General features: G+C 44.2%; 2 protein-coding genes across 5 annotated transcripts in view; one reads left to right on the forward strand and one right to left on the reverse strand.

Moving 5' to 3' along the window:
• Positions 1 to 7,615, forward strand: part of csgalnact2 (chondroitin sulfate N-acetylgalactosaminyltransferase 2) — a 7,915-nt gene extending 300 nt beyond the window's left edge. The window contains exons 2-9 of one of the 3 annotated variants that reach the window (XM_068326977.1): positions 2,548 to 2,622; positions 3,245 to 4,082; positions 4,156 to 4,372; positions 4,458 to 4,559; positions 4,653 to 4,831; positions 4,931 to 5,025; positions 5,238 to 5,319; positions 5,846 to 7,615. In XM_068326977.1, coding sequence (XP_068183078.1) covers positions 3,428 to 4,082; positions 4,156 to 4,372; positions 4,458 to 4,559; positions 4,653 to 4,831; positions 4,931 to 5,025; positions 5,238 to 5,319; positions 5,846 to 6,138 — 1,623 coding nt within the window. In that variant the 5' untranslated portion in view covers positions 2,548 to 2,622; positions 3,245 to 3,427 and the 3' untranslated portion in view covers positions 6,139 to 7,615. Of the gene's footprint in view, positions 1 to 2,520; positions 2,623 to 3,244; positions 4,083 to 4,155; positions 4,373 to 4,457; positions 4,560 to 4,652; positions 4,832 to 4,930; positions 5,026 to 5,237; positions 5,320 to 5,845 lie in introns of all 3 variants that reach the window. The other 2 variants (XM_068326976.1, XM_068326978.1) reach the window with 2 other exon arrangements.
• sec23ip (SEC23 interacting protein) lies at positions 6,172 to 17,462 on the reverse strand. Of its 2 annotated transcripts, none has more exons than XM_068326974.1 (18): positions 17,304 to 17,462; positions 16,283 to 16,776; positions 15,994 to 16,201; positions 15,103 to 15,296; positions 14,917 to 15,006; positions 14,707 to 14,827; positions 14,472 to 14,561; positions 14,232 to 14,373; positions 13,177 to 13,385; positions 13,008 to 13,105; positions 12,721 to 12,873; positions 12,025 to 12,120; positions 11,370 to 11,543; positions 11,137 to 11,292; positions 10,763 to 10,865; positions 10,062 to 10,244; positions 9,769 to 9,931; positions 6,172 to 9,651 (listed from the first exon to the last, which is right to left on the reverse strand). In XM_068326974.1, the coding sequence occupies exons 1-18, from the start codon at positions 17,434 to 17,436 to the stop codon at positions 9,570 to 9,572; spliced, it is 2,889 nt and encodes a 962-aa protein (XP_068183075.1). In that variant the 5' UTR covers positions 17,437 to 17,462; the 3' UTR covers positions 6,172 to 9,569. The 2 variants fall into 2 exon arrangements, with proteins under 2 accessions (XP_068183075.1, XP_068183076.1); XM_068326975.1 differs by lacking the exon at positions 17,304 to 17,462 and adding an exon at positions 17,130 to 17,265.
• Positions 17,463 to 17,781: the final 319 nt, after the last annotated feature.

Below are 17,781 nucleotides of genomic sequence, written 5' to 3' on the forward strand. Positions count from 1 at the left end.
GGACTGAGAAAGAACCCGTGTCGGGGTGAAGCCTGACTCACCGGGAGTCCCGCTGGAGTAGCCATAACAACCGGCTAAAGGTCACGTTGTCCAATGGAAAAAATGTTAGTTCACTGTGGGACTAGTGGTAGTGTCCACACACCTCCAGTGGGGTCGTGGGTCTCTGAAGGACACCAGGGGGTGTGGATCACGTTCAGATCGATCACCAATCAGATCAATAACCCGTTGTGTAACACAAGTCTGTGTGAGCCTCAGGTCAGGAACTGATGTCCACATGGGGTCTGTTAGGAGCTCCTGTGAGGATTCATGGAAAGGCATCCACACTAACACACACACACACTAACACACACACACTAACACACACACACGCACACACACACGCACACACACTAACACACACACACTAACACACACACTGACACACACTAACACACACACACTGACACACATTAACACACATTAACACACTAACACACACACTATCACACACACACTGACACACATTAACACACACATTAACACACACATTAACACACTAACACACACACTGACACACATTAACACACATTAACACACTAACACACACACTGACACACATTAACACACACATTAACACACACACTGACACACACACTGACACACACACTAACACACACACTAACACACAGACACACATTAACACACACACACATTAACACACTAACACACACACTATCATACACACACTGACACACATTAACACACACATTAACACACACACACTGACACACACGCTAACACACTCTTACACAACCATGTTTAACTGGTGACCTCCTGCTGTGTTAATGGAATGCTGTTAGTTTTCTCGGCGTCAAACAGAATCCTCCCCTCGGTCTCGTCTCAGAAAAATATTTCCCCCAAAGGAATATTTCAGGTTATAGTAGAAACTTGACATACTCGTTATCTGAGATACCAGTCCACGTGGTTGTTTGACATTCGAGCAGAAATCCGAGTTACGAGTCGTGCTTGGGGACGCCACCACTGGTGGGTGGATGTCTGTAGGTTGTCAGTTATCCAGGTCATGGTAATCTAAAGCTGTTTAAATCAATCCTCTACACTTTAAGAAAGTTTCCTGAAGACTTTTTGCGGCTTCTTGTTCAGAAGTTGGCCGGGGTTTTTCCAGCTGATTAACCCCGTGGGGTGTGTTCAGTGCTATTCACATTCCAACGGAAGTCGCTGAACCCGTCTGGCTCCTCAACAATGGTTAATGGGGGTGTTCACCAAGCCTTTGTATGCTAATGAGGTCTATTAGCACGGGAGTTTCGAAAGGACCTGATTGTAAATGGACGAAAGGTGATGTTGCAGACCACCCCCCCTGTTCAAAGATGAGTTCTTTCACTCCTCTCACAAACCATCTGTCATCCCTGTCCAAGATCTGAACATTGGTATCCTGAAAGGAGTTGTCTGTGTAGGTTCTCAGTCATCCAGGTCATGGTTATCCAAAAGCTGTTGAGTCGATCCACTGGACGTTCTGAAATGAGTGTCCCTCTTCCTTGGGGGGGGGGGCAGACTGCTGAGTCCTGTCCTGATGAGTTGGCTCTTCTGTGTAGTGGTTGTTAGGTTTCTCCTATGTAGACATCTGAGCATTCCTCGCTGTGTTTAACTGCATACACCAGATTGGTCTTCTGACTGTGTGTTGTGGGTTCTTTTGGGTGGACCAGTGTCTTATAGATGGACCAGTGTCTTATAGATGGACCAGTGTCTTATGGATGGACCAGTGTCTTATGTATGGACCAGTGTCTTATAGATGGACCAGTGTCTTATGGATGGACCAGTGTCTTATGGATGTACCAGTGTCTTATGGATGGACCAGTGTCTTGTAGATGGACCAGTGTCTTATGGATGTACCAGTGTCTTGTAGATGGACCAGTGTCTTATGTATGGACCAGTGTCTTATGGATGGACCAGTGTCTTATGTATGGACCAGTGTCTTATGGATGGACCAGTGTCTTTTGGATGGACCAGTGTCTTATGTATGGACCAGTGTCTTATGTATGGACCAGTGTCTTATGGATGGACCAGTGTCTTATAGATGGACCAGTGTCTTTTGGAGGGACCAGTGTCTTTTGGATGGACCAGTGTCTTATAGATGGACCAGTGTCTTTTGGAGGGACCAGTGTCTTTTGGAGGGACCAGTGTCTTTTGGATGGACCAGTGTCTTATAGATGGACCAGTGTCTTTTGGAGGGACCAGTGTCTTTTGGATGGACCAGTGTCTTATAGATGGACCAGTGTCTTTTGGAGGGACCAGTGTCTTTTGGAGGGACCAGTGTCTTTTGGATGGACCAGTGTCTTTTGGATGGACCAGTGTCTTTTGGATGGACCAGAGTCTTTTGGATGGTGTTGTCTGGCTTAAAATACACAGGTGTTTGTTGAAGGTCCTCCTCAGTTTTTGAGACACTCCAGACACATAGGGGATCACTATACCGTTACACTTGTTCTCCTTCTCTTCCGCCCTCACTGGGTTGTTCTCGTCATACAGGTTCATTAAAGTGACATCTTCATTTAGCAGGTCTGGCAGTAACCATGCCTGGGGGTGGATTTTGAAGTTGAACTGGAATTGAACAGATGGGACAAATGGCAGGTGAGTTTCTATAGCTTTTTCCTATTACTGAATTAAATCAGTACTTAAAAACAGTAAATCATTACTTAAAAACAGAGCTCTGTTTCTTTCAGGGAAAAAGAATGTTAAAAAAAATCATTTAAACATCCCAACATCAGTCCACAACACAAACACAAATCTCTCTGTTGTTAACATCTTGGCGTCTCATTATCATAAATGTGATATCCTAATCAGGGCAGAATATCTGTTTTTCAGAGTGACGTGCTCGTTTCTTATTGGTTGTTTCCTGGTTTGTATTTTCAGATTCTAGAGAATTGTGTTCTTTTATTTTGAAAAGTATCAGTCAAACAGGAAGCGGGTCATGAGTCGCCTGCTGTTGCTGTGTGTTCGCCACCAGTTTATCAGTGCTGCTGTTTAGCTGAGCGCTAGCTGTTAGCTCAATCCCTTTTCTTTAGGTTTGAATGAGACGTTTGAAATTTATAATCCTGTTTGCCGTTGGACAGAAAAGTGTTTTTGTTCTACTATAACAAGAAGTGTTGACAGATAATCTGCTGTTTTGATCAGAACAAATATATTGAAAAAGAAAAAAATCTTTATTAATGGATATATAATAAATAATGTTTTGTCTTTATGTGGATTTCAGTGATTGTCCCTAGATGATCATCGCATCGATTTATAAAGAAGCAAAGGATGAAAACACGGACTATCATGAGCAGAGGAATGACACCTGCATAGTAAAATGACAAAGAGGCCTCATTAAATTTCTGAATTTAAATACAAATGTGAGAGGAAAAGAAATGTAGACAGGGATAGCTTTTATGTGAGCATGATGAGCAGGCGAGGATTGACGTTCCACAGCCGGCTCCGGTGGCTCTGTCTGGGCTTCGTTCTGCTTCTGGTGGTTGTGTTGTTCGTGTACCTTCATGAGTGCACCCCCCCAGCAGACATCAGCATGGTTCTACCGGGCCTAGCAGGGGAGAACTATGGGAAAGAGTACTACCAGGCACTCCTGCAGGAACAGGAGGAACGCCACCTGAACCGAGCCACCAGTCTCAAGCACCAGATAGCCCAGCTCAAGCAGGAGCTCCAGGAAATGAGCGACAAGCTGAAGCTGTTGCAGGACAAGCAGGAACCTCCTGGGCTGCAGGGCTTGGCCGAAACCAAGGACCAAGAACCAGGAGACTTACTGGAGTACCTTCATTCTCAAATCCACAAAGCTGAGGTCAATACGGGGTCACGCTACCCCAGCGAGTACGCCCTGATTCCTTTTGAGAGTTTCACCACGTCTAAAGTGTATCAGCTGGAGATGGGGCTGACCCGGCACCCTGAGGAGAAACCCGTGCGCCGGGATCGCAGGGACGAGCTGGTGGAGGTGGTGGAGGCTGCGCTGGACATCATCAACAACCCCGACGAGGAGGATGGCGTGGAGGAGGACGTGCCGATGCAGAGACAAACCTACACTGAAGGTCACTTTGCTGAAGGTAGGACAGACAGACCACACACAATGAGAAGTGTTTGGTGTCGTGTTGTTTCTGATCTGCTCGTGTTCGTCAGGACTCTACAGGACCGAGCGAGACAAAGGGACGCTCTATGAGCTCTTCTTTGCCAAAGATGATTCCAGCAGCTTCCGTCACGTCACCCTCTTCAGGCCTTTTGGACCCTTAATGAAAGTCAGGAGCACATCCGTAGAGACGATGGGAATGGTTATCAACATCATCGTGCCGCTGGCAGGCAGAGTGGAAACCTTCTCACAGTTCTTACAAAACTTCAGGTACGAATGAACCCGTTTGAACCCTCGTATCCCTGACGCTTAAACTCAGTCTTGTTGTCATCACGTCAATCAAACCTGTTTTCAGGGAGGTGTGCATTCAGCAAGACAGACGAGTGCATCTGACAGTGGTCTATTTTGGGCAGGAAGGCCTCCAGGAGGTTAAGTCCTCTCTGGAAAAAATGTCAAGGTCTGTTGTTTCACTGACAAACAAACCGCGATTGATTTTCTTCGCTCATAGTTTTACAGGTGAATTTAAACCTTGTGGTTTTGTTGTTTTCAGGGAGGAGAGCTTCTCCAATTTCACCCTGATCCCAGTGGACGAGGAGTTTTCACGAGGTCGGGGTCTAGATATCGGAGCCCACGCCTGGACAAAAGGCGACGTCTTAATGTTCTTCTGTGATGTCGACATTCATTTTTCTCTTGAGTTTCTAAACTCCTGTCGTCTCCACGCCACTCCAAGTAAATTTTCAATGTCATTGCTTAATAGCATGTTTTGTGTCAGAATGTCACAGACATGGTCCGAGCTACTTTTACCTTTTTCTACTGTTTCTTTTGTAGAAAAAAGAGTCTTCTATCCGGTTGTGTTCAGTCTGTACAATCCCGCCATCGTGTATGGAAACTTAGATCTGGCTCCTGCCATTGAACTCCAGCTGGTGAGTTGTAGTTCAGGTCTGCTTGTTTGTCACACTTACAGAGATATTTGGGGGGGGGTTTTCCCCATTTTTCACAATCATGTGTCAAACTCTATAAATCATTCTTCACAGAAGAGAAACATCATTGTGTTAAAAATAAGTTTTTACCTCCTGTCATATAAATTGATAGTGATTTCATATGTGCGATTTGATTTTTTGTTGTCTGTTTTAAGATTCACAAAAAAGATACTGGATTCTGGAGAGACTTTGGCTTTGGAATGACGTGTCAATATCGTTCAGATTTCCTAAATATCGGTAAGCACTGATTTTATTTAGTATACAGTTGTACCTCGACATACGAGCTATTTGAGATACGAGCCGTCGCTCGGTCCATATTTTTGTTCGACATAGGAGCAAAAATCCGAGATACGAGTCGTGCTTCGTGACACCACCGCTAGTTGGCGGATGGATACAGCATCAGTGAGACCGGATCTCATTCTCATTGGTGGAGTAAAGACATAGCTTGTGTGTTCATGTGACTTTTGTGTCTATTCATACTTGATCATTGTTTATATAACTTATATATAATTAATTGTGCACAGGTAAAGTCTGCAGATCTATTAGTTGTTAGTTGAAAGTTTTTTTGTTTTCATAATGTAGGGGGTTCTGGATTTTTTACAAGGCTGGGACATATTAAGCGATTTACTTATTTTAAATGTTTAACTTACAAACTCAGTCACAGAACGTGTTAAAAACTCATCATGTGGAGGTTCTACTGTACTGTATCTCCTACATGGGTCTTAATGTTATCTCACAGTTCGTTAACTGATTTTATCCCCAGGTGGCTTCGATCTTGAAGTGAAAGGCTGGGGTGTGGAGGACGTCCACCTGTACAGGAAGTACCTTCGCAGTGACCTGATAGTGACACGAACACCAGTGTCCAGTCTGTTCCACCTGTGGCACGAGAAGCAGTGTGCAGACGAGCTGACCCCGGAGCAGTACCGCATGTGCATCCAGTCCAAAGCCATGAACGAGGCCTCTCACTCCCACCTGGGGATGCTGGTGTTCCGTGAGGAAATCGAGGCTCATCTACGCAAACAGGCCTTCAAGACTCAGAGCAAAACAGAAAACTGATCTAGCGTCTGTGTAGCCGACGCTGCTCCGACGTCAGGACTGTGAAATGCTGGTAATATGAACAAACTACAGCAAGACCTGTTTACATGGATCTTATTTCACCGCACAGCTGTAGACACATGAATGTACAGAACTGAACAGTGATTAATGTGAAGCTTCACAGCACGGCACAGGTGTTAAAACAGTATTAACCACAGATTGATCAAAAACCAACCAACACATCGCTGAACTGGAGGAAAACGGACGTGTAAAATGTAACGCACCTTGTGTTTTCAAACACATTTCCAATCTGACTGCTTCAAAAACTACAGTGTAAGTTTTTTTTCCACCATTTTCACTTTCCCCGAATGACCTGCCACGGTCGGATGTGACGTCTCGTTTCCACATGACTTCTACATTCCCAAAAGAATCCGAGGAGTTCTACAGCAGTTTAACTTCTGCCAACAGCCATTTTTAATGACGTCAAAAACTGATCCAAAATATGTCGTAAATTATATTTGATGATAATCCATTGAACCAATGTCGCAAAATCAGTGGAGTGGAAATGTTTTTGTATGACTACTGTGTCTGGATCCATTCCAAAGTTTGATTTCCTTGTTGGTACACGCCCCACCATCCCATCCACCTTCTTGTTTATCCCTTCTGTAGTTGTAAAAACAGGACCAAGAGCCTTCAAAATGTTACTGAATGTGAGAAAAATTGTCTTTTTTTTTAGGAAAGACGTTGTTACAAATAACGAAATTGATATAAAACTTGCCAAGGATGTTTTTACTGGAGAGTAAAAAGGAATGAAGTCGCACTTTGACTCAGAACAAGCTGCTCCTGATTCCCAGCTGTCTGCAGGTCGATTGACGTTCTGTCACCTCCACCTTCATACACCTTCAGTTGTGTATGAAGCCAGTCTGCTCTTTTATTATTTATAGGATGCCTCAGACCGGCAGTGTGGTTAAAAAGGGACCTTTTGTGTGTGTTTTATGTCATGCTTATCGTTTGCTGGTGATCTTCCGGGGTGATTGGTTTAATATATCGGCGTGTTGCTGACAGCATGCAGCTCTACATCACATCTACGTGGACCATGACCAAGATTTATCCTTAATGCCCAGTGAAAATTCCTCACAGCACTGATTCCTAATACTGGGCGGCGATGGAATGTTCGATCAGTCTTGTAAATACTTTATATTTTGTTGTGTATTGTTAACATGTTTTACAACTATCACAACTTCTTGTAAAAAGTTTTCATGTCTCTTCACCCAGCAGGAAAAATGTAATTTCCTCCTCTGAGCGGTACAAAACAACCAGAAAGAACCCGTGCAAGGAAATGTTTTATTTTGAATTGGTGACCATGAAATAAAACTTAGACGGTTGCATTCACTGCTGCTGTGTCGTTTCTACTGGCAGCATTTAACTCTGAAGCATATGTAAGGAAAACTGGAACAGGTCTATAATTTATGCTATAAAAATGTCATATCAAACTTGTCATTAAACTTGTTTGCCTCTTAATTTAAGACAAATGGCGTAATACAATGGTATTAATCATCTTCATAAACTACACAGATAGAAAATAAAAGCAAAAGGAAAATCCAGAGTGACAAAACAAGTGAAAGTGTTTCAGACAGGTTTAGGTGAGCAATGAGAGCCACAACCCCCCCCCCCCCCCAACAACCTCTGAACACCAAGATCTCAGCCTGACCCTGACCCTCACAGGTAACATTACGAGTACAAGTGGCTGAAATGCTTTTCCTCTGGGCGGCTGGGCTCAGTCTTACAGAATGGATGAGGGCCTCGGAAATCCAGTAGAGGCTTCAGGTAGACTCGCTGCTACGGAGTCAGCTGGGGGGGGGGGGGGGGGATCTCGTCAGGACGCCTTTCTACCGAGGCGTTCCAGGCATGTCCAACTGGGAACAAACCCAGAGGCAGACCCAGGACTCGCTGGAGAGATATCTCTCGCTTGCAGGTGTCGGACATAGCTAACAACAAAAAAGTAAACCCTGACTACCTTCGCAGCAGCGCGGGTCGGAGAATCTGACCAGCAAAATGCACAAAGATAACATTCACCTGACTAGTATTCATAAACCACCTGACTAATATTTATTCAGAGAAATACTCTGAATGTATAGAGGCCTGTGTCCTACTACCCCCAGGAATGGAAAAACATACAGTTCATCTAATGAGGAAATTCTAACCTCAGAGGCTGAACTCACCAAGAGGATGGTGAGGAGAGACAGAGGGTTTATACAGAACAGGTTTGGGGAACGGTGTGTAGGTGAAAACACAACTGAGAGCAGTAGGTGAATGTCTGACAGCTGCTGGCCGGCGGCATCACATGATCCAAACGCTTTATTTCTAGGTTGTAGCTCAGGATCACGGGAACCCAGAGCATTTATCCCTGGTTCTGATTGTATGTTCTCGCTAAGAACACCAAGAAGTTATGACCAGTAGACACCAGTATAGGTACCAGTGCCCACAGTAGGAACTTCCTGTTCCATGGTACAGTATCTTATCTAAGCCTCGACAAACATCCTCAAATAGAAAGGGATGGGTGATCAATGACAGCTGAACTCTCTTGAAGTCAGACTGGCCCAGCTGCTAGAAACGACAGGACATGGCACTGAGCTGACAGAACCTTTAGCTAACAGGAGTGGAACTGTACTGAAATTCCTGCAAGAGGTCCGATAATGACCAACCATGTCTGGTGGTGGAACAGGACACCTGGTTCTCACCTCTGACCCTAACATCCAGCGTGCTGGACTTCGTCCCACTTCTCTAAAAACGTAACCGACTCTTTAACAAACTCACATTTTGCAAGATTGACAGTTTATGACGTAGAAACCAGTTGATCAGGTTGTGGAACCGATGTTATCTATACGGTCCTCGACCCGAGGGAGTGGATCGGAGTCAGGGTCATGTTTTGACGTATGTGCATTTGGGTTTGACAACAAGGGCGGATGTGATTCGTTTAGCCAAATAATTTATCTTATTCGCTGCCAGCAGATAAAACTACCAAAACAAAGTTTCACTATTTTGCCTCTTGTCACTTCCTGTCTTTTTATATACTGTACTGTTTGTGTGGCTCTGTCACCCAAAAGCAGCACTGCTGCCCCCTACAGGGGATCAGTTTGTAACTACACCAGAGTAGAAGTGGTTTGCTTCTACTTCAGCAACGGTTAAACTTGCAAAACGTGAGTTTGGTCAGGAAATAGTCATGTATTTACATATATTTGGTCTAGAGGTATCATTCTGACGCGAGGGGTGCCGTGTTCGGCTCCCGTGTTATGTCACGACCACTCCTGTAAACGGTGTGCGCTGAAGTAGCAACAACATAAATTTAAAGAAAAAAACACAGAACATAAACCACCACCCATCTCTCTCACACACACACTCATACGTAGGGAATACATAACACTCATTTTCATCTCAGGTACTTCATTGTTTTAATGTGCGATCTGCTCCGGGTGGATCCCTTTGGACTTGTAGATCTCTTTGAGTAGCAGCAGAGCGGTGTCTTCAGATTCCCTACAAAGAAAACAGGAGAATTGACATGAAGTAAGTCGGAAAATTAAGATACGATGCAACCAAGTTTGCGTATGTAAGAGTTCAGGTAAAGCTTGAATGAAGTGGAGTTGTCGGTACCAGTAGCACAGATGACTCTGGAGGGCGAACAGGTACTCGTTGAAACTCTCGATGGGCTTCTCCTGCAGGACGTAGTCGATGCGATTCCCTCCGTTCAGCATCCCCACTTTCACCTGAGGCTCCTCCTCTTTCTGCGGCTCTGGGACTTCTGGGATTTTGTGCTCTGTCAAACAAAACGCGGTCACACCACATACTGATTTAATCTAGAATTTCCTTCTATGAAAACAACTGTTAATCAGTTGAATTTATTTTAGACTAAGCACAGAAATGATTTCAGAGTCAGAGAAACTCACCCTCCTGCACTTGCTTCTCCTGCTCTTCGATCTGATTGGCTACGATGGCCAGCTCGGCCTGAAGTTGGGCTGATGCGGTGTGAGCTCGAGCGAAGTCGTTCAGCGTCTGCCACGCACTCTTGAGGGAGCTGATAAAACCCTGCTTCAGGTCAGAGCCCATCCTGGTCAGACTCTCCTTCAGCTCTGGAACACAACCACAAGCCCCAGGACGCTGTTAGTTCACTCCACCAACTGTTTAGCATCTATCTGGTCTATCATCACCATGGAGATTTGTATGGTTAATGGCCCAGATATCAGCTAAGGACACTTTGGCCTTTTCTTAAAGGTAGTTTTGCTTATGGTATTAATAGCACCATAAAAAAGCCTCAAAAACAAAACACATACTGTCCTTGTAACGTCTCAGTCTGAAACCTTATGAACTTCCTCTTACATATATTTTTAAAAACAGGGAAATTACTGAACCTTCTGTTTGGCTGTTTTATTACCATGAGCTTGAATGGAAGAATAGATCCTTTGTGTTTCTGTCACACAAACAGAATCCTGACCTGAGGACATTACACGCTCTGACACAACCCAGTTCAGTATTTGATGCAGCATTCAATACAAACCCATGACTAACTTTTTTTTGTGAACATGTCTATTCGTACAGGTCAGACAGAAGTCGTTCAGTAATTTGCGGAGGCGTAAGCAAACATTCATACCAAGATGGAGCCTCTTCCTTCCTTTGTGATGTGGGATCAAAACCGGCTTCAAGTCCAAGTCTGGTAATATCATGGGCTCGATCCTGTATGCCACTGGGTCCAGCTGAAAGGGAAGCCATCGGTCATAATGCATGGAGTCATTCAGCTGCTGTTCAGCTTGTATTTTATAATTGTAGTTGATTTGGGCCTCTAGGTTTGAGGTGGAAACTACTTTTAACTCCTTTTAAGAGCAGAAATGTGAATGAAGGACATGCATCAGTGCACTAATAGAAGCGTTAGCATTAAAAACATGCTACCATATCAGCCAAAGAGGCAGGTGAGTGTTTTTATATGTGGTAGCAGTCGTCGGGGTGTACGTGGTGGAGGCTTCGTACCGGATGGTAAATATTGAAGAACCCCTTGCACGTGGGCAGCTGGTATGACTCCTCAATCTTTTCCAGTCCCCTGACTGTCAGGAACATACCGATTGGAGAACCCAGGGCGAAGAAATTCACTGGCTCAAAGTCCAGATTGCGGTAAACCACTGATACCTGCGGAGAACATTTAGTGAAGCTGTTGTGAAGCAACAGGTGTCGGAGCTTTAACATCAGCCCACCGTCACATCTACCTGCCCAGTGCCGACTTTAAAGTAATTGTAATCGACGTGGATGGAAGAGACGGCGTTGCCAGCTGGGAGGTTCTTCAGGGGATCAGGAGGAGGTTCAGACACCGGTGGAGGAGTCGTGTCCTGACTGACCTCCTTGACCTCTGACTTTCTCTCCTGCGACGCCTGACGCACAGCCTGCAAACATTAGACGAAGAAGAAAATAGAACGCATCGCATTGCTGTTCATTTTTTTAAAAATTCAGACGAAAGAAAAAGCTGATTAATCAAACAACAAACAATATGACACCCCCATGAGAAAACTGCACATTTTTAGTTTATTATAATCTGTTGAACTGCAGATACAAGTTAAAGAATTAATTCCTAAACAAATAATAATTGATCCTGAACATCCAAAGTAATTAATTACAGTATTTTCTGCACTATAAGGTGCACCTTCAATGAATGGCCTATTTTGTAACTGTTTTAATATATAAGGCGCACCGGATTATAAGGCGCACTGTCGGTTTTTGGGAAAATTAAAAGCTCTTAGGCGCGCCTTATAGTGCGGAAAATACTGTAAATAAATCCATAGAGAACTGATCAAGCTGATAAACAAGTTTCCCACATAGGTCAATCAGTCTGGCTGGTCAATTCAGGTCCAGCTTTAACAATCTCACCTGTTTATTTACCCTTTCTTTGACAAACTTGGTGATTTTCTTCCTGGGACCCAGCGGGATCCCCATCTCCTTCAGGTCCTCCATCGTGCACATAAGCTAAAGCGAGTTGAGAGAGACGTGAAGTGAGTCAGGAGCCAGCACTAGTATCAATAAGAATAAGATGAAACCTGTGTGTGAAATCACCAACATCAACTTCCTAAAGAAACCAATGTACACTATTACCTCAAGATACAAGCTTGTAAGTCAAACAAAATGTCCCCATTTAAAATAACAAATTATTTTAGTCCTTATTAGCCTTGAAAAAAAGCCCCAAACTCCTTTAATTATGAAAAAACAAACACATTTTTTATCAACCAATAGACATGCAGACATCATCTGTGTATAATTACATATAAGTTACATAGATAATGATAGAGTACGAAAAGAAACGCAAAAGTCACGAGAACACGTGTGGTTCGTTGTTACTCTGTGAAAGAGGATGAGATCGGGTCTCAGCTGATGTATTCATTCGCCAGCTAGCGGTGGTGTCCTGAAGCAGGACTCGTATGTCGGATATGAGCAAAACGACGGCTCGCATCTCAAATGACTCATAGGTCAAGCAGCTCGACCTATGAGTCCTGCTGCATTTACTTTTGACTCGTTTAGACCACACAATGCCCCAGACTTATGCCGGTATAAAAAGGAGTTTCTTCTTACAAAAGATTCAATATCAATGGCCTCCTCATCAAACGTGCTCTTGTACTCAGACAGGCCCAGATGTTCCAGCACAGCAGAAAGATCCTCAAACTCCTCCCCGTCTTCTTTGGGCTCCTCGTCCACAGCTGTGGGTGGCGTCACAGCGGGTGGCACCTTACATGAAACACACACTTCAACATCCATTTGCTAACAGTGAGACTGATCAGTTTACACCGGTGTGTGTTGACTGGAAAATGTTTTTCCACAGCAGGGTAATGTTCTGTGTGCTTGAGCGGTTGGTGGGTGACCTGTTTGGCATCTCCGTTGGCGATGGGTGTGATTGATGTGGTCAGCGAAGGAGATCCATTCTTCTGGTTGGACAGCAGGTCAAACAGGATCAGAGAACCTGATGGAACAGAAGAGAAATGTCACAGAAAAACGAAGACAGAGGTGTGACGGCTAATGAACAGTTATTACCTAAACTGTGTCCACAGACTGAGGTGACTCCTCTGTAGTCTGGGTTCCTCTTCATGAATAAAGCGTAAAGTCTGTTAATCTCCAGGGCAACCGTATCCATGATGGTCTGGCAATAAGTGGGACTGTTGTAGAACAGCACATCTAGCAGAGTCTCATTTGTAAAGTGACGTAAACGACCAGTACTGGGCAACGTTATCTTCTTTATCCTCCTAAAAAAAAGAAGGTAATTTTTAACACTTCAATTACACTTATGGCAATATTCTGACTTTTTCTTATTGTGAACAAATCCTATGAGAAGGCTAAACTGTTAATGGGTTTCTTTTGCACACAACCCGTTCAATAACACTGTGCCGTCTTCAGGCACACCTGGATTTTAAAGAAAATGAGAGATGACACTCATCGCCCTGTGATGAGCTGGCATTTTGTCCCGGGTGTACCCCGTCTTTTGCACAGATCCAGCTGAGATATTCTCCAGCTAACCTGTTACCTACAAAGCAGGTCAAGCTACTGATGGTGAGACGATCGCAATGATGGTTTAATTCATGTTATGTTAGAAAACAGCTATGGCTGATTGAAAAACGTGAATACAGTAATCCCTCGTTACTCGTGATTAATGTGTTCCAGGAACACCCGTGAAAATTAAAATTCCGCGATATAGCGATGAACTATTTATTTTATTATTTACGGTAATCTAAACGTTTATGAACCCTCCCCATACTGATATTAAACCACATTCTATCTGTATGACCTTTTCCCACACTCCCAACTAGACTGTTTAAAACACTTTTGTATTAAAAAAAGTGTTTTTTTAATGCACAAAGCTGCATTCCGAGACTCACGGAACACGGATGCTATCAACCAATAGCATGCGTGTATGGTGTCACGTGACTACCTATTAAAAATTTGTGATGTAATGAAGCTGATCTTCTTGAAGCATGAATAAGCGAGGGATTACTGTAAACTTTTATATATATTTGTGGCCAGATGATGCACAGTAAAACTATTCAGATTGATATACTCATGATATCCTTAATATCCTGTAAATATACTGATACCTGTCCACGCCTGTGGCGTCTCCATGCAGAGACGTGTGCCACCGCACCGGCAGGAACTCCACCCTGCTGATCGAGTGCTCATCCAGCGACTTCTTAAAGTGACTGTGCAGCAACTTCAGAGACACACTGCGGAAATCGTCCACTGAGAAACGCAGGATTCAAACAATGTGTTCCATAAATAAAATCGCCGTGGAGCGTATAAAAGCACTTCAAAATAAAACACGACAGTATGACACTCACCACACTCAACCATGCTCCTAAACCTCAGGTCACACACAGGACCGATTCCATGAACCATGAACACAAGATGATCCACCTTTGGGAGTTCACCTGGAAACAGTGAACAGAATTTTACTTTAGTGTTCACAATGTTCTTTGTCCTACAGTAATGCCTAGCCAATAACGTACCTAATGACTGTTAAATAATAAATACACATTTTATTACCAGACAGATATTAACAAAGAACTTGACTACCATCAGGCACTTCATCATGATCATCATCGATCCCTCTCTTGACCACTCTAGGCCTGGTCTGCCCGTCCTGAGTTGTGCCCCACTCATCTGGTATGGAGGAGGGCTGAAACTGCACAATCACCTGCAGAGCCAAACAGAACACACTGAATCAAACTGACAGAGTTCCTCATCATATCACCGTCACACAACACTGATCAGACCAGGGCTCACCTTTGGATTGTGCATGACGATGGTCTCCCCTGATGAGAACTCCAGCCTGCGGTGCCACTGATTTGTTGACACAGCTTTCTTATATTCAGTCTGAAGCGAGAGACGCAGCGTAAAGAGCGTTTCACAGAAACTGTATGTTAGAATCAAAGTGGAAGTGAGACACACATTCTCTCTGGTCACACAAACCTCCAGCTTGTCACTGAACTCCTCAGAGTACGGAACGAAGCGACTGTCTGCGTCTCCCTTATAGAACCACGTGCAGCGCCGGACCTCCGTAGGCTCCTCCTCCCAGTAGACCGCCGTCCGAACGCGATCGTAGAGCTGCACGTCGTAACGACCTCCATCAGTCCGAACTATCACATTTTCTGGGTCTGGCTGAACTGCAAGAACACAGATTCACTGTGATGACTCACCAAAAGTCATTCATTTTTATTAACAAGTAAATGTTAGAATGTTCAATAAAAATTGAACCAAATATGGCAACAGGAACACACTTAAGTTAAGTTGAACTAAAACAATGAGAGCTTTTCAGTAATTTAGACCCAATTTACAGTGAAATTATTGATAAGAAAAACAAAGCATGGACTTAAAAAAGTACCTTGAAAAATATATTCAGTCACTGTTATTCTTCTATGCTTCTGTCAGTTCAACAACTGTTTTCTACCTGTGGTTTATATCCATGTACACTATTTATTGTTCACACTTCACAACTTCTTCTTCTTTACAGCAAATTCTCCCAACTCTGCACCGCCTTCCTTTAACTCCTTCCGTTGGGCTTGCCATTAATTTGTCAAGTGAAATTCAGAGAGCATTCTCATTGGTCTAAATTGTTTCATATTCATCCAATTATCAATGGATTTGATTTTATGATGGTTTAGCAGTAGATCATCTGAATAAACATCCAGCTGCTTACACAGCTGAGATCAGATGCAGACTGAAAGAACCCACAAAAGAATAAGGAAAGGATGGGAGGTAGATCTGAAAATATTTTCCTTTAATGAATGTATTCTGGGTGTAGATAGATGGACGTATCAAGAGAATTCCAAAACTTTATAACTTGCTTAAACGGTTCCACACCTGAGTTATACGTCTCCTCCAGCTGAAGAGAGTCGATGATGCTGAAGGGAAGCCACACAACCTTTGACTCCACTTGCTTGCAGTGGAACCAGTGAGGCTGGACAGGCTCATAGACATTGTAGTTGTACGGCATCATGGGACCAGCAGGAACTATCGCTCCACCAGTACTGGGTGGAGGTGGAGGTGCATGAATCTGTGTGGGAGGAGGCTGAGGAGACAACACATTAGAACCTGATTATCAGTTCATTAAATCACTGACGTATCTGATACAGACATAAACATTCATCACCTTTGTGAATGTGGGTCCTGACAGCGGTAGGGTCTGTGGGGGAGAGCTGAGGGCGTACGGGTTCTGCTGAGGTGTGTGTGTCGATGGCAGCATCTCTGGTGCTGGGATGTAAGGGCTGGCTCTGCTGCTGCCGGGGGTGTGTCGGTACGGGTTATGACTCTGTGGCTGCATCTGGGGAGGTGGTGGGGCCATCGTGGTGGGTGGAGGAGTCTGACGGCCGAGCGGGTTCTGGTAGACGGCGCTGCCGAATGCGGGAAGAGCAGGGTTCATCTGCGGGCCTGGAGGTGGAGCGGGAGCCGTGCTGACGCCGCTGGGAACAGAAGCCGGGGTCGCTGCAGGCGGAGCTGCCGACGGGGTGGGGGGCTGGCCGATGGATGCAAAGGGGTCACTGCTGGTTACAGGGTTGGAGAAGTAGTTGAACATCGACGGGGCCGGTCCGTTCCCAGAGCTCTGGCCTAGAAAGCTGTCTTCTTCTCCAACATCAGTGGAATCATCTGACAACACAAAGGAGCAAAACCTTTATAGTTGAAAACAAATGTACGTACAATACAGAGGACACTGGACAACACCTGACTGCAGACTGGATTTGACAGTTTGGGTTCATTAAAGTAAAATTGTTGTCATTAAATTATTTTTTAATTTTGTTATGACAAACAACTAAATAAGTATTGTTTATACATAAAACAGACGAGCTTGGAAATTTTGGAATAGACATAGTAGTGTATGTAGAGAGAGTCACCATCACACAATCCCTCGGTTTTTTTCTGATTAAAGCTTTAAAATCAGCTAATAGCTAGTCTTTATAAAATGTTAATAACGCGACACGGCGCCGGTCGACATAACGCACCCCTGTACATACGGCCGTCTCCCCAGCGGAAGTCTTCTCAAACACGCAGCTTGTTTTGGTCTTTGTTTTATTTACAATTACAGTAAACAGCACAGGTATCCCGTTAGCTCGTTAGCTTAGCCCCGGTAAACGCATCCAAATGTCGTTGTGTAGCTGGTCGGTACGTCACCTCACCTCCTGACAGCACCGCAGGCCCAGTGTCCTGACTCACGGGCATGAAAGGCAAGTTGAAATTGAACTCCGGAGCGCCGCTAAACAGTAGATTTGCACTGGTGTTGGGGACATTATTATTTTTTCTATCTGCCATTTTCCCCTCGAATTACACGTAGCCACTACCGGATTCAGGCAGTAGTTCCCCAAACAGCTCTTCCACGCGCGTCCATTGATTTCAATGATCATTAACGCATCACCATTGCTTGTGTAAACGACTAGACGGTGCCAGAGTATTTGTAGATCGACTAAAGTCACGCTGGCCAACTTGACTCGTTCGTTGGTTGTAGACAAACTCCGAACACTTCCTGTCAGTGCTGCCCCCTATAGGCTACTCACAGCAATGTATTACTGTATATCCTTTCAAGTTTGCTAAAATAAGAACATTTTATTTTCAAAGAAGACATTTTACATTTAAAAAATATTTACTTTTTACCACCGA

The sequence above is a fragment of the Antennarius striatus genome, chromosome 11 (assembly GCF_040054535.1).
Source record: "Antennarius striatus isolate MH-2024 chromosome 11, ASM4005453v1, whole genome shotgun sequence".
NCBI classification, from domain to species: Eukaryota; Metazoa; Chordata; class Actinopteri; order Lophiiformes; family Antennariidae; genus Antennarius; species Antennarius striatus.

Coding starts and splice junctions, on each gene's coding strand:
- sec23ip (XM_068326974.1), bottom strand. CDS start 17,436: ATGGCAGATAGAAAAAATAATAATGTCCCCAACACCAGTGCAAATCTA. Junction 16,777..17,303: donor GCCTGCGGTGCTGTCAGGAG/GTGAGGTGACGT, acceptor TTGTGTTGTCAG/ATGATTCCACTGATGTTGGA. Junction 13,106..13,176: donor AGTCTGTGGACACAGTTTAG/GTAATAACTGTT, acceptor CTGTTCCATCAG/GTTCTCTGATCCTGTTTGAC.